Source organism: Rattus norvegicus, chromosome 2 (assembly GCF_021556685.1).
Source record: "Rattus norvegicus strain SHRSP/BbbUtx chromosome 2, alternate assembly SHRSP_T2T, whole genome shotgun sequence".
In the NCBI taxonomy this organism is placed as follows: domain Eukaryota; kingdom Metazoa; phylum Chordata; class Mammalia; order Rodentia; family Muridae; genus Rattus; species Rattus norvegicus.
In genome coordinates this window covers 225,479,681-225,496,964 of record NC_141535.1, presented here as the reverse complement: position 1 = coordinate 225,496,964, position 17,284 = coordinate 225,479,681, and the positions used below count along the sequence as shown (strand labels likewise).

Here is a 17,284-nt window from a genome sequence, read left to right as displayed (position 1 = left end):
CATGGAAGGCCACTGGTGAAGGTGCACCCTCAGTTGCAATTGATGGCCCAGGACTGAAGGGGTCATGCAAAGGAGTTGAGTTGGCACATGAAGAGAGCCTAGGAGAGGCTATTGGTGAAGCCTAGTTGCAGCGGAAGACCTCAGTGTATTGGAGATGCCACTACCATGGGATGATCACCAAGAACAACAGCAACAGTGTAGTGTGGATCAACCTGAAGTTAAACTGCTACAGAGGGCAGAACTAGAGAAGTGAAACCAGCCCTTGGAAGGATCATGTGTGGGTCCCAGACATTGAAACAAGCTGTAACATTGAAACTGCCTTGGAGACTCAAAGATGTTAAAGATACCAGAGTCACAGGCTATCTGCTGAGGAAAGCTGCTAACAGGGAGTGGAACCAGCTCAGGAGAAAAAGTTTGTTGCAGTCAACAAAGATGAAAAAGGAGTTGAAGATCTAAAGATGGCTTTGATATTAGACATGGAGATGACAGAGTTTGAAGTTTGCCCAACTGGCTGCCTGTCTTAATTCAGTGATTACAATTATGTGATTGGATGAACCTCAGAAGAGGCTTTGAACTTTTGACTTTTAACATTGTTGAAACTGCTATAGACTATGGGGACTTGGGAAGTTGGACTAAATGTACTTTATTATACTATGTTTAGGTGACCTCCATCGACTCATGTGTTTGAATAAGCCTATAGGGGCCAAGGAGTGGAATGTGATGGTTTGCATATGCTTGGTCCAGGGAATGGCACTATTAGAAGGTGTGGCTTTGTTAGAGGAAGGGTGTCACTGTAGGGTGGGCTTGGAGACCCTCCTCCTAGTTGCCTGAGGATGTTCAGTCAGTTTCTGGCTTCCTTCGGGTAAAGATGTAGAACTCAGCTCCTCCTGCACCATGCCTGCCTAGATGCTGCCATGCTCCTGCCCTGATGATTATGGACTGAAGCTCTGAACCTGTAAGCCAGTCTCAATTAAATGTTGTCCTTTATAAAACTTACGTTGGTCCTGGTGTCTGTTCATAGCAATAAAACTCTAAATAAGACACACACACACACACACACACACACACACACACACACACACACACACAAAATAAAAGGAAAGAAAAGAAAATAATACTCCTATCAGTCACCCATACTCTCAACACAGACCTTGAGTAGTGTGTAGACCAGAAATCCAGGTAGGTCAGTCAGATCAATTTTCCTGCCTCCCTGTCAGTCACCATATCTACCAACTTCCTGGAACCAACACAGTGTAGAACCCAACTTAGAATTCTAGGATCACCTAAAGAATCCAGGGAGACATTTTCAAACTTCTGAAGGTCAGAGGAGAGGATCTTCTAAGCCTACAGAACATTACTATGAGGCTGGGAGTTGTATTTATGACTAAAACCCCACACCCCCTTGTCAAAAATGTCCTGAACAATCTAGAGTTGTAGGGACATCTCAGCATCATAAAGGCAACATAGAACAAACCCACAGACAGCATCACGTTAAATGGAGAAAAATTCAAAGCATTTCTATAAAAATGAGAAACTAGACTAAGATTCCACTCTTTCAATTCCTGTTCAATGTAGTGTTGGTTCTGTATCTGGAGAAATAAGATACGTGACATGGATGAGAAGAAATAGCATAGGAAAGGAAGTCAATTATCCTTATTTACCTAGCATTTAGTTCTAAAGACTCCAGAAAACTCCCACAGCTGATAAATCCTTTCACCAAAGTAGCAGAATACAAAATTAGCACACAGAACAGTAGTCTTCCCATATGCAAATGCCAAACATATCAAGTGATAAATCAGAGAAATAATCCCTTTCACAGTACTCTCAAAAATATACTGGAACAATTCTAAGGGAGTGAAAGACTGACAAAATGAAAACCTGAAGACACTAAAGGAAGAAATTGAACAAGATACTAGAAGAAGACCTCTTATGCTTGTGTATTAGTAATATTAAAATTGTGGAAATGCTTACCCTACAAGACCCAACCTACAGATTTCGCTGGAATACCATCAAAAGTATAAAGCAGTTTTTCACAGAAGTTGAAATAATGCTTTTACACTGAATTGGGAAACAAAAAGGATATCTAAAACATCCCTGAAATATAAGAAGCTGTTTAAGTATCACCATCCCTGATCCAAGTGCTTTCATAATCGAAACAACATGAGATGGCCACTGTGATCATAGAACCTGTGACTACCTGACTTTTGACAGAGAAACCAACAACACACATAGTAGAAAAGAGAATATCATCAACAAACGGTGATGGTCAAATTGGATAGTTGTATGTAGAAGAAAGAAAACAGTTTCATAGCTATCTATGCAGAACTTAGATCAAGGACCTTAAGATCTGATACCCTTTAAGGAAGAAAGTAGGGAATTTATTTGAATGTATAGGCATAGGAATGGGATTTCTGCATAGAATCCTAGTAGCCCAGGTATTAAGAAAAAAATTAACAAACGGGATCATATGAAACCAAAATACCTCTGCGCAGCAGATGACACCATAATTCAAGCGAAGGAGCAGTCTACATAATGGAGACTTGGTTTTAGCCATAAATATGGCTCTACAAATCTAAACATCAAGGAAACAAATGACCAAATTAAAATAGACAACCAAACAACAGTAAAAAGGCATACATCTAAACAGAGCTATCAAATGATGAAACTCCAATAGCTGAGAGACAGTTTTAAAAAACGTTCAGCATCTTAAGTCATCAGGGAGATGCAAAGTAAAACAGCTTTGTTATTTCTCCTTACCCTAGTCAGAATGACCAAAATAAAAATCAAACCAAGCCAATCAACCTACCAACCCACCAACAAACCAACCAAACAACAGAAGATGCTCACACAGATGTTGTTGGTACAGATGCATGGAAAGGAAAGCTCTTATTGGTGATGGGGAGGTAAACTGGTAAAACCACTATGAAAATGAGTGTGAGGGTTCCTTAAGACATCGGGAATATATCTACCACATGATTCAGTTACACAATGGTGCTGGCCGGTTTTATGTCAACTCAACTGAAGCTAGAGATGCCACCTCTAGACTGGGTGGTCCTGGATGTTTTAACAAATTATGGGTTGAGGAAGTCAGTAAGAACTCTGCACGGTCACTGTTTCAGTTCTTGCCTCCAGGTTCCTGCCTTGAACTCTTGTCCTAACTGCCCTGATGGTGGAATACAAGCCGTGAGATGAAGTAAACCTTTGCACATGATGTTTAAACACAGCAGTAGAAACTCCAGCTACGACAGTGCTACTACAGGGGATACACCCAAAGGAAGGCACACATTCTTTCAGAGATGCTTACTCTTCCATGTACAGCATGCACATGTTCCTAGGAGTGAAGAAATAGGGACAGCCTAGGTGTCAATATCCTGATGAGTGGATAGCTTCAATGTGCTACATTTACATGACACAATAGCTATTAAAATGAAATTATGGAATTCACAGAGAAATGATGCTAGAAACCATCATTTCAAGCGAAACAATTCAGATACAAAGAGACAAATACCCCATGTTTTATGTCATTTGGAGAAACAGCTTTGAATCTTCATTCGGGATACCCATAGACATCGAGAAATTAGTAAAGGACCACTGGGGGCTGTCTTGAGAGTAATGAAGTATAACACAGTCATATAGAGGGCTAAAGGCAATGGGACAGGAGAGTTAAATTGGGTCAAGACAGGAGGAAGATGTATAGGAAGGTGTAATTAACACTGAAGACCTTTTGAGAAAGACATATAGGGCTGTAGAGGTTGTTCAGTGGTTAAGAGCCCATGCTTCCTTCCCAGAGTGCCCGAATTCGATCCCTGTTACCCACGTTTTTAGGCAGCATGCGATCTTCTATAACTCCATCAACAGGAGATTCAGGGGATTTGACATTTTTGCTCTCACATGAACTGTCTATATGCACACACAAATTGACACGCATAATTAGAAATAAGAATAAATCTTTTAAAAAGAGTCACAAGGAAACCTAACACTGTAGAGATTTACTGATATATAAATATATATAGTTTTAATGGAATTACCATATAGTGGGAGGATAGTATACTAAACAGAAAGTGGACAACAGCAAATAAAAACCATGGTACCAGAAATGGATTACTTATTTTTGAATTTTTGGCCAGTGGGGTTCCATATACCCCAATTATTACAGGCTATTGCCAGTACTCTTGGTTATCTTCCAGAACCTGATGATAAGAGCTTATCGTGGAAGAGACTACATGCTCGAGTCACAGCAGAAATCATCTGGTATTTAGTTGGAAGCTCCATTCCTGCTCAGTATCTTTCCTAGTGCTGGCAAATAAAAGCTTGCCACCAGAGGATGAATATGCTCATCAACCTCATCTGGCTGCAAACACTGGGAGACACAGATGGCCAACAAGGCATGGTACTAGTGTGAGGGTAAATGGATGCTCTAGAAATAACCCATACTTTGTAACTGTTGTCCAGTCCATGAGAAAGAGCCCGTACAGAACATTATTTAAGGGGTCTGTCACTTGTGGCTGGATAGGCAATAGGTACTACGGGAGGACCTATTACTATCATTCTGCTAAATACACACTGTACTAAAATGACTCTAGTGACTCATTGTTATAACCATAGATCAGAGTGTCTCTCAAGCATCATCACAGAAGGTTTTTGAAGTAGATGACAGTGATAATAGACCATTAGCTGGTGAACGTGTAAAGAATAAAAGCTGTTGGGCTGGAGAAATGGCTCAGCTGTTAGAGGATAAGCTCAAAATCAAAAACAGAAGAATAAAAACTGTGAGGCACTTAGTCCTAAATGGGAGACATACCTATCGAATGTTTCCTGAAAAGCTCGGAGAGTTTAGAGAAAGAATGGTGGAAGTTGTCCATAATTTCAAGGAAACTGTTTCTGTGCATAATGGGGCAGTAGCACAAATGAACTCATGATGATTTTGATAGCATAAATATTATCTGTGCAAGCTCACGTCAGACAAAATCCCAGCATGGAGGGGGAGAAATGGACACGGAATCGCACCCCCATTTGAGGAGCTACTGGCATTTGATAACTGCTAGGAAAAGTAAAATCAATGTTACTTCTTCATCATCATGATCATTATCATCATCATCATCATTATTATCATTATTATTTTCTCTTTTCTTTTTGTTTTTACACTCCAGATTTTATTCCCCTCTAGGTCCACCCTCCACTGTTCCACATCCCATACCTCCTCCCTGCCCTCTCTGTCTCCACAAGGAGATTTCTTATGTACTTTTAAAATTTGTATACATTTTAAAAGAATTTTATATTTTTTTATCATATTCACTTTCTCTTTCCCAACTCTTCCTAGATTCAACCCTCCTTCCCAATGTTGGTCATTCTTGCTTTTATTAAGGCCAATTTGTGATATCCAAATATTCTTGGATGTGGGACCTTCCACATTTGGAGTGTAGTTGCCTTATTTGAGAGATTACACCTCAGAGAAAACTAGTTCTTTTCCAACAGTGAACAGTTGCCAACAGTTTACTGACTATGGAGTAAACATGTACCCAACTCTCTTCTCCTTGCTTGAACTGGTCTGCCTTGTGCTGGACAGGTCTCGTGCTTTGAGATCATGTGTGCAGCTGCCCCACTGTGCCCAGAAGACTGTAGCTGTTTATAGTCATCTATCATCTCTTATGCTTTTTCTATTTCTCCTTCTGCAGTGATCTCTGAGCCCTCAGTGGAAGGACACAGTATATACTTTCCCTGAAGGGCTGAACACTCTATGGTATCTGATTTTTTTGCACCTTGGACAATTGTAGGTTTCTGTGTTGATAAATTTTCTTTAATGATGTGAGCCCTGGTAGGTTTACCACACCCCAGGACAGGTCCCACTCTTGAGAATAATAAACTGAATTCTATGCCCCAAACAAGGAAAACTCAAATTTTTTTGGCTATGGAGATGAAGATGCCCACTTCTCTGATTTCATCAGCTGGTGGTTTCAGGCCAGTATGGGCTATAGAGGGAAATTCGGTCACAAGGAACACACACATACACGCACATGCATGCATACACACAGAGCATTCCCACTGCACACACTAAAGACACACAATTGTTTTTTTCCACTGTGAACACTACTCTTAACAGTGAACAAACTTTAATACTACAGTGGGAAAGTGGAATCATCAGATGGCAGATGGGGACCAGTGTGAAGATGATTTGGAAGACTTTGGTCATGCCTGACAGCTTAGATTTTTTTCTGCTTGTCACACTGTGTTCAAACTGAAGGCAAGACAAATACTTCTAGAGAAAACAGAATTTTATCCCCTTCTTCATTTGATCTTGGGTCGGATGAGATCACCCAGAAATTGCAAGTACTCCGGGAGCTTTTCACTGAGTTCCGGTTGGTTCTATGTCTTTGTCACCAAGATAAACCTCTTGATAAAACCCATAGAGAACATACTTTCTATCAGTGATGGTTTTGGTAAAAGATGTTGTCCCTTTGACCCATAACACACATTCCTCATAACGAAGTATCAGAGACTCTTCAGCACTTGCTGAACGAGTGCACTGTGTGTATGCACAAGGTCAGCAATGTTAGTAATCTGTTTACTTTGTGTATGGCTGTCAAGAAACTTAGGCTGTTAGAACATCAAAAAAGCCTCAGATGTGAGGCCAAATGACAGAAGAATATTTGATAGTGAAGTTTTCCAACTTTGATCCTTTGCCCTGATAGCCAGTGTTACATTATCCTAATCATATCTTATGTTTGTATAGATATAGAAGAAATGTATATGCATATATACACACATTCTTTTTCTCCACACTCAATTTTTAACTGATTTTAATTTATCTATTTACTTTAATGTATTTGCATTTTATTTTTGTGCAATTTATAATCTGAAGAAAACTAGTTATAGATAACAAACCAAGCAACCAACCATTTTGTTCCAAAGGGATACATGTAAGCTCAGGTTTGGATGAGACAGCTTGTACACAAACAAGAAAATAAAGAAAGGAAAGAAACAGATTCAGTATTTGGAACTGAAGTCCCTAAAATGAAATTGTTACACTCAGGTGGGGTTTCAGAAACATAGTCAGGAAGGAAGGGACCAAATGAACTGGAAACTGAGGCGAGACTCGCAGGCAGAAGCCCTTGGATGAGCTCTGCAGAATGGTCTGGAAGGTCAGAGAACTCACATGCTTGCTGGGATTCAGCATACGACTCTTTGAACAGAAACAGGAAAGGAGGTTTGAGTGGCTTAATGAGCAAAGAGCTGATAAGGAAACACGATGTTTGAATGTCAGCAATGGGTAGGAGGATTGATGCTTGTTAGATATCTGTCTTTATTTGGTTAATGTTCTATTTCTCCCTTTGTTTTACATTTGGGTTATATTGGCATAGTGCGTTAGGTATTAGGGAGTTGCTTTTGAAAGCTGTACCCATTGGAGGGCAGCAGTGGTAGCAATGCTTCAGCAGTACCTCCTTACTGAAGATTAGCTGGGGCATATGCTAGCTAAGGTTGATAGCATCATCACGGCACAAACGGGAGTTCTAATTACATAACAATCACTGAATGTAGCTTAGATGCATTGACCTTACGTATTCATCTAATGAATTAAAATGCATTTATTGCTCTTGTTCTGCACTCATGGCTAATTTTATAAGAATTCACAATGACGGCATGGTAAGATGGCTCAACAGTTGAGTGCTTACTGAATGAAATTCTCAGAACCCAGGGATTCAGTGCCCCTGGGTTATGTGGGCACCTGAATGCCTGTGTGCATATGTGTTTTACACAGACACAGACACACACACACACACACACACACACACACACACACACACACACAAATAAATCTTAAAAATATTGGCACTGCAACAGAACTTCTACCATTAGCCATTATAGACCAATAATTTCTATATACAAAAAGGCTTTTAAAATCCTTGTACAAGAACTACAGCAGACACAATGGTTTATGATATTCCCTGAAAGTAATATTACTCAAAACATAGATTTGATTACTATTTTGTAAGTAATTCAGTGATATTAAGTGACTTATCTTATGCTGACTTCATCAGATTCATCTTATGGACTAAACAATGTGTTGTGACTTACGAGAAGTAAGCGAGAAGTAACTGTGACTGCAGAGAGTGTTTTCCCTGAGAGTGGCTCAGGGCTCTAGAGTCAGATAGATAAAAAGATTTCTAGAAAAACATTTACAAAAACATATATATATGTTTAATGTTTTTGTATATATATATATATGTTTAATATATATATGCAATAATGAAGAATTCTATCATACCCTTAGAGTCAGCTTTGGGATCAGCTCTTCACTGTTCTTCATTTCTGCCATTTGTTGAATCTACTTAAAAGCCCTCCCCAGACCTTCCATGATTAATTTGCATGAATTAATTTTATGAAACAGTATAACAGAAGATAGAAAATAAGTTGATTTTCTTTTACTTATTTGGATAAATACTATTTCTTGGTTCATTTAAGTGTTCCTTTCAATAATTATGAATTTGGTCTATCTCTGAGTCTAAATAACAAACTATTCTTTGCAGTGAATTTGTTTGGGGCAGTTACATAAAGCATATGAAATTATCTCCTTTAGGTTTACCAGGAAGAAACAACAAATTGAATTCAGATCAAACAAGATCAGTATGTGGAGATAACCTTTCACTGTGTTAATAAAATGTACTGAAATTTCTAACTTAATTTAAAAATGCATGCCTGGAAAATGGAGGAAAATATTTACTGCCTACTCGTTTCCCTAAATTAAGTGCTGTACGCAGTAAATGAGCAGAAATCAAAATTTATTGCAGTAACCGTTCTAGTAATAGTTTTCTACCTCCTACACTCCCTACGAAGACACAGGTAACAAGAACTTGTTATGTGTTTCCTTGCAATGCTCTGGGTATAAACAAGTGCTAGATTCCAACAGTTCTGAAGGTAATCTTAGTCCAACTAATTCCAGGCTACACAGGTAACCAGGCACAACAGCACAGAGGCTCAGAGGAGCACAGCACTGATTGGACTGAAATGTTTTGAATCTTGGTTCCTCAACATGATCTTGGAAAGGTTTGGCCTTTTTAAAGGCATGTGTTGTAGCCAAATGTTTTATTTCAGAAAGGCAATTTGGAGAGGATGATGAAGAGTAACTCAGGCCGGTAGTGGAAGCAATTCTGCCTTGTGTTTGGGGTCTGGGTATCAAGGTGGCCATGATGATAGAGAAGTGGCCTTTCAGGCAACAAAGCAGGCTTTGAGGGATTGCTAATAATGTAGTCAGCACCACATGCCAGTAGAAAACGAACACCTGTGATGTCACATCCTAGTTTTTGGTGGAGTTATTTACAGAGTGGAAAAATAAAACTATCAATTCTATTAGGGCAGAATGCATTTCAAAGAGACACAATTTTTTTTATCAGATAAACATGTGACCATTACTGCCAATTGCTCATTAAAGAAATAGCCCTGGTTCAAGTCTGAGTTTTCCATTGCTGCAGGAGGCTTTCAAACACTTGCCGCTGCTGTGGGAGGCCACATTCCTGAATCAAAGTTTATTCTCCTTCCACACTTGGGAGATCTTTTACTTTAGGTAAAGAAACAAATGAAAGTGCACATGCTTTCCAATGAGAATAGGGTCCCCTACACCGGTTAATACGACATTAGGGATGCTGACTGTCATTTAAAAAAAGATTGAGCCACATACCCAGCTGTCCTTGGATGCATGAAACCTGACAGCCACTGGTTGGACATATCCTTTATTAATGGGAACATTTTGCATATTATTTAAATTTATAGTTATTTTAATAAAGCATTAATTATAGAGGAAACTATGCATTCTGTGAAACATGTATTGTTAGTGATGATGTCAGCTATGTGCAGCAGTCCGTCCGTGTAATTGTAACCTGAGAATCCATGATGCCTTTGCAACCTCAGGAGGAGTAATCTTGCGTAGTTTAGCTTATGATAGGGCTGCAGAGCCAGCTCCTAGTCTGTGTTTGATAAGATACCATTGCTGAAAGGATCTATGGAGTGGTTATAAACAAATTTTACCAACTGTTGGACTCTTTGATTTAAAAATTATCTCAGATATGGTTTTCTTCACACATATAGTTCTTAAATCATTTTGTCTGCTCAGATAAGAGTGTTCTTTTAAATAACCATTTAAGCAGAAGAGATCTGCAATGCACAAACTGAGCTCACTTCAATTCCATAGCAGAATGTGCGCTGTGGGAATTTTATTTAGTCTTATGATGCTTTCTATGAAATGCATGAAGAAGAATAAGTGCTAAATTCATAATATTTCCAAGTACTCAGCATAAAGTAGCTCTTCATTACAGTCAAGAGAACCCTAAAGCCACGTCAGACGTGTTGGCCAGATCAAACCGGAAAAATAAAGTTTCCCCATTAGAAGCCAATTTTGCACACACTAGAATTTCCATCATTAGGACTTAAAGAAGACATGGATTATGTTAAGGCATGATATACTAACACCTCTTTCCTCGTCACCATTAAAAACTCACATGTGGGAAATCTGTTTAAAAAGAAACAAGAGCAAATCAGAATGGATGGTCTGCAAACGTCAGGGAACATTTGCTCTATCTCCACGGGGCAAGGTTTAAGGGGAAGGAATTTCACTTTCCCAAACTTTGGGCTGATTTTGTTCAGTCTTGGCCTCCAAGTTTATCCCCAGCAGAGGTGTACAGAAGATCAGAGCTAGAGGGGAAAGGAAAGGAACTGGATAGTATTAAAGACCTTTAAAAGGTGTGTGTGTGTGTGTGTGTGTGTGTGTGTGTGTGTGTGTGTGCATGCATGTGTGTGTGTGCATGTATGTGTGCATATGTATGTGTTTATCCTAGTTAGAGGCATATATTGCTCCTTTGGCTTAACATTGTAGGCCTGGCATGTGAAATACTTCCATAGCTTTATGCTACTAGAAACTCTCCATTCAATATTTCAAAAAAATATTTTTGAATATTTGAGTTTTTTCACATAATGATAGGTGACTGAGTGTAGGAATAATTAATAATTATTTAGTCCTTTTGACTTTATAATTAACTTCATTAATGTAAAAAAGCAATCTTTGCACAGAATCTTTAATGCTAAGGCAGGCATTAAAGCCCCATGCAAATGTCAATCACTAAGGTGAATGCAAGATTACCTGGCTCTGTTCATCTCTATCATCATATTGAATTTAAATGTAACCATCTTTCACGGACAGATAATGGCTCACCAGTGTTTCCACAAGCATATACATTTCCTAGTGTTCTATAAGAGAAAGCAAATGCATGGAGAATTTTTAAAAACTTGACTATAGTAACAAATATTTGAGATTCAGTCAGCTTTTAATTACTTAAGCATTTCAGAATTCCACTTTAGGTGAGAAACATACTCCCTATATGTTTGTGTGTGAGCGTGTGTGTGTGTGTATGTGTATGTGCATACACACACATACACATACACACACATATATACACAGGTGTATATATACACACACAAATATATATATGCAAATATATGTAAACACACATATACACATATATACATGCACATATATGTATATATGAATATATGTATATGAGTTTGTAACCACTTATTCTGTGGGTGTAATGTCTTATATCTTCTGAGAAATTCAGTTACATGCTTCAGGCACGGGAGTCTTCCTTGGATTACTAGACTTTAATTCTAGCCAGAGCTTGATGCCTCTCTTGGAACCTGGTAGGGATGGCAGGAAAGAGCTGGCGTTGGGTCAGGTTTAGAGAGCAGAGACAGAAGCAGGACTCCAGAAAAAAGGGGGGTGGGTGGGTGGCTCTTTGTATGTTTTTAGCCAGCATAGCGACCAAACAACAGAGGAAAGGAAGGCAAAACAATTTTTCTTGGAATATGAATTCTAAACATTAGTTCAGTCATTCCAGCTGATTGCCTATTTGGAATGATGGATTTTCACACGCATTTGCCTTCTGCTGTCCCTCCAGACTCCCAATGCCAGAGTCAGGACTGGAGTGGGAGAGATCATGAGAACAGAAACCGGTTCACAGTTCCTATCCCTTTAAAATCCCGTTGGGTCATCATTTGTTTTATAGTGCTAACGACTGCTTGCCTATTTTGCTCTCCTGTCCACGCCTCACCGGCTTCTTTTCCCTTCTCCCCTTACCTGTCCACTGCAATGGCTGTCATAGAGTAGATGCTGGCAAACACCGCTGTGATGGGAAAGAAGTTCTGGAAGCGGCAGTAGTTGGCGCCAAAGTACCACTCGCTGTGAAGACCATAGATGAAATTGATCAAGGTGTTGAAGGCAGCCACGGAGGCGTCGGAGAAAGCCAGGTTTACCAGGAAATAGTTGGTGACAGTTCTCATGCGCTTGTGGGCTAGGATGATCCAGATAACGATGAGGTTTCCGAAGACTGCCACGGCCACCACCAAGCCATAGGCCAGGGACCAGAGCGCGATCCGCCAGGACGGCTGCACGAACTGGTTGGTCAGGTTAGCCCGGACCTGGGAAGGTGCCTGGGTTGTCGCCGGCAACCCCAGCGCTGAAGAGAAGTTGCCAGCTTGGAGCGCAAGCCACTCAGTGACCCCCAGCGCGGAGCTCAGATTCCCTGTATGGGTCCCCACTTCCACCGTCCCGTCGGTCCAGTTTTCGCCCCTGGGGACTGAGGCCATGGCCAGCGTCTGCAGCCTGGGACCTGCCACACTCCGGGCGGCTAGCAGGAGCCAGCTCCCTTGAAGTTCTTCACCCCTTAGGCACGTTGTTTTGGGGTACTACCTGGTAGCCGGCAGTGATGGTACCGCCCCCTGGGATGCTGTGATTGGGGCAAAGGCGACGGAGCTGGAGCCTCACTTACTCCTGGTAGTTTGCTGCTCTTCTGGGCAGGAGAGAACCAGAGATTCTCCTCGCTTGGGTCCTGCCAGGGAGGAGCTCCCAGGCAGCAGTGGGAGAGCTGAGATCTGCGCTGAAGGCGCGCTTTATAGCCTCCAGGAGTCCCCAGCTTCCGTGACGTCGCGGGTAGCGACTGACGGAACACCTCCTCCCCTGCTCCCCACCCCGCAAGCTCCTGGTCTTCGCTTCTCTAGCCCACACTCTGGGTTTCAATCTTTCTCTGCTCCTCTCCTGTCAGCTGCCAGCTGATGGCACGGGAAAGATGTTCCTTCCCCCTGAAATCAAAATCTTTCCAATACTCACTTTCCTCTTTTAACTTTAGGGTTTTGCTCTGAGTTTTACCATAAGATCTATTTTTCCTGAAACAACTGGCTGTTCGCTAGTGAGTAGAAAGCAAGATGACAGGTGAATTTGGGGACTGTGTAGGAATGCAGTAGCCAACTATACTTCTGTGTCGCTGGCTTTGGGATTTAATTCAACATTTGGATTCTGCTTATATTTTCAGTCTGAGATTCCTTTTCTTGCTCCCACTTTCAGCGTCTACCCATTTCCTTTCACTCCTAACCCTTGTCACTGGAAATACCCCCCAGCCCCCAACCCTGACCGCTTTGCTTTTAGTCTCCTCAAATGGATCCACACTTCTAGCCTGGAGGATTCTTCTTAGATTAGAGTGTCCCAGCACGCAGAATGTAAACCAGGAATGTAAATGTTCTTAAAACAAATCGATGGAGCGTAGGTCTCTTCGCCCCCTGTAAAATGCACCCAGTGGGGAGAGTGAGTGTGCACACATGCTTATGCGGCTCCAGACATTTGCTCAGAACTTAAACATTACTTTCCAAGCAGACCTGATGGCCTGACTTCTGAGTTTGGTGATAGCTGGTGGTTGTGAGTGCTTTGTGGAGTGGAAACCACAGGCAATGGTCTGCACTTCCATAGACATCACAGGAAATTTACCAGAAGGTTCCAAGACAAACCTTGTTGGTTAATCTGAGTAGGTATCCAAGGATTCAGGTGTAAGCATTTCCTTCCAAATGCTATGCCAGGTACTGGGAATGTAACAGGAAAGTAGCCAGCTCTGATGGAGCCTGTAGTCTAGCAGTATGTTTTCCTGAGACAAAAAAAGACACAGAAAAATATTGGAAGATTTAGCAATATGGAAGGATGCTGAAACCACAGGTATTCTTGGAATTCTTTCAGCTTACCTTAGTATGCTCCTTGTGAGGATTGAATGTGTTCTTGAAATACAGGCTGTCATAGATTACAGACGTGTGTGTGTGTGTGTGTGTGTGTGTGTGTGTGTGTGTGTGTGAAAGGTTTTGGAGATGAAAAGTAGCTTTTCATATTCCAGGTACTACTGTTATCTGACCCTACTCACCTGTTTTTAAAAAATCATGTTCTTCCTTCTCTTATGAACTTCAATAGAAACACAGAGTAAGTGGTAGAACATCAGAAGCAAACTCTGTGAACAGGACCTGTGATTTGAAACCTTTGAGTATATGTGCCTGACATGTGTGTACCCCATTCATCAGCAAGATATGAGGATATTGGAAAACATAGCCAGGGTGAGAGACAGCATGGCGTGAAATGTTGATAGGCTCTACCTGTCAGCAAACTAAAATGATCTAATTACTAAGTAGGACAAAGCGTTCTATCATTATGTGAATATTCACTTCTTATTGCTAATGGTCAAGAAGCTTTATTTGCTAGCCACATGTTTGCTCAGAATATACAGTGGAAATGGGCTCTAGCTGTCTGTCAACAATGTATAAGAGAGAACAAACACTTATGTGTTATTATCTCCTGTCTCAACTGGTTGACATAGTGTCATATATTTCATATGTAAAGTTTTATTTCAGGTAATGCTGCTGGCTGGTGGAGGAACCGGTGTTTGAAAAGGACAATTTTGTCTAAGTTCCAAATTGATGTCTCTGTCAATCATCTTCTGTTTGGCAGCTTTTGCATGTAATTCCTTTTCAGTGTATTCGGTTTATTCCCACTGTATTGAAATATTTTTATCTTATCAGTGTCAGATCCGTTGGTCCCTGATTTCCACATCTGCGACTACAGATTCATTTCTTGTTTTTGAGTTCTGGGCTGTCACCTTCAAGCTCATGAATACTGTTGGTAGCCAGTGAGGTAGTTTGAATGAGTTGTTTCCCATATTCTCAGGCATTTGCATACCTAGTTCCTGGTTGGTTGGTGGCTGTTTGGGAAGGTTTATGAGGTGCTGCCCTTCCAGGGTCCAGGTTCAGCTCTCAGCATCTACCTGGTGGTTCACAGCCATCAGTACTTCTAGTCCTGGGGAAATTTGATGCCTTCTTCTGACTTCCAGAGGCACATATGTGCATGCATCAAAACAGCAATGCACATGAAATAAAAATAAATAAGTCTTTCTTTCTGAAAGGACAGTGGGTAGGAAGTAAGGAACTGTGTATAAATTATGCACCTCAGTTAACAATGATGTATTGGTATTATCTTATTTGTTGTAACAAATAGACCATGATAGTATAAAAATATCAACACTAGGAAAAACTGGGGATAGAATGCTCCACTGTCATTTCAAACTTTCTGTAAATCTAAATCTGTTCTAAAGTAAAAGTATCTTTCTTTAAAGAAAAAAAAAAGAGGTGTGATCTTGCTAGAGGAACTATGCTACCAAGGTCCGGGTTTAAAGTTTCAAAAGACCTGTACTCTTTCCAGTGCATTTCAAAATGTAAGCCCTCACCTCTCGGCTTTCAGCTCCTACCTCAATGCCTGCTCCCTGACAATCTGCCCATTATGGATCTAATACTCTGTAGGCATATTCCTCAAATAAACTTTCTTCTGCAAGTTGCCTTGGTCATGGTGTTTTATCATAAACAATGGAATGGCAACAAAGATAGACTGGCAATCAGTACAGCTCCATTCCATTGTACGGACAGGCGCTCCTTAAGAATTCTCGCTATAATTACTATATTAATCAGGTATTAGAAAATGAAATTTGCAGATAAATTGATGAACCCAGGAAAAATCATTCTGAAAGAGATAATCCAGACCCAGGAAGGCAAATATAATATGTATTCATTTAAATGTGAATGTTAGCTATTGTTACTGTTAAGCAAGCTACAATTTTTATAACCACAGAGGGTAGGCATAGAGAAAAGACTATATGCGAGAGATGGATCTCCCTAAGAAGGGAAAAGTAGATAATTCTGGGATGAAAGACAGAAATGGGGAGAAAAAAGGGTGAAGGAGGGAACATTGGGGAAGGAAGCTAAAACTAAGGGCCATTTGAGGGATCCTATGGAAACTTAACACAATGAAAGATTCCTAAAATATATACATATATGAAGGCAAGCTAAATGAAATAAACAAATAATGGGGATACAGAGCCCCAACTTAACATCTCTTGTTACCACATGGAGTTTCCAGTACCAGAAATGGAATGCATCTAATCTAGTTGACCAAAGTTGGGCTTTGCCAAGACTATTGACTGTTCCACAAACTGATATTAAGGCCCTCTGGCTGAAGACAAGACCTGCACAGCTCAGGGAGAACAGGGAAAAGCTGTGCTGGTTGGCTACATAGAGCCTCATCTCTATGAACGACTGTTCAGATCATAGTAGTGGAAAATGCCATACCAAAGGAGAAACATAAATACCAACCCAACTATAAACCCTTCAATCTCCATAGTGACCTGCCTGCAAGATATGCTGATGCACTCGTGGCACAGAGATTGTGGGCCCAACAACCAATTCCTAATTTGGTTTGAGGATCACTTCATGAGATAGGGCCCAGGTCTGATGCTGCTTGGATAGCCAAGAACTGAGACTAGATAGAATAGAGGCTTAGGGTAAAATTAAATACTATTGCTCTGCTGAAGAAGCAGAGTAAGAACATGAACTTTAATGACACTCAGCTACACTCAGATCAATAATTTTTTCAGCCATCATCAGAAAAACTTCCTCCTGAAGTAGTTGGAAGCAAAAACAGAGACCCACAAGTGAACAGTGTTCTGAGAGTCAGAGTCCTTGAAACACTTCGTCTCTAATGGGATGTCTCCACCAATTCCTCCCATCAGGGCTCAGGCAACTCTTCAGAAGCTGAAGCCAAAGGCAGGTAACAATTAGAGGAAATCGATGTCACCAACCAATAAAGACATTCTAAATGCAAAAGATCTGGCCCACATATGAACTCATACAGAGAGAGTCAGCATGAACTGGGTCTGCCTAGTGTCTTAGAATTGAGAGAAGTGGATACATGTCCCCAGCCCTATTCGAAGTGCTATTCTATTTCCAATTGATAACTACTTGCAAATGAAAAATATAGTTTTCTCTAAGGGAGTCTCACTGGGGAAAAAACATTCTTAAGGTTAGACCCACGCCTAGTAGTAGATGGCCAATATTAAGGGACCCAAAGAGGACAGTGACTCCACAGAAAAATCAAAAGAGTCAACTA

General features: G+C 40.6%; 1 protein-coding gene across 1 annotated transcript in view; it reads right to left on the bottom strand.

Moving 5' to 3' along the window:
• The window catches only part of Tacr3 (tachykinin receptor 3), an 86,511-nt gene extending 73,655 nt beyond the window's left edge, over window positions 1–12,856 (bottom strand). The window contains exon 1 of the mRNA NM_017053.1: window positions 12,122–12,856. Within this exon, the coding sequence (NP_058749.1) occupies window positions 12,122–12,630 (509 nt within the window). The 5' untranslated portion in view covers window positions 12,631–12,856. The remainder of the gene's footprint in view (window positions 1–12,121) is intronic.
• Between the last annotated feature and the right edge of the window lie 4,428 nt (window positions 12,857–17,284).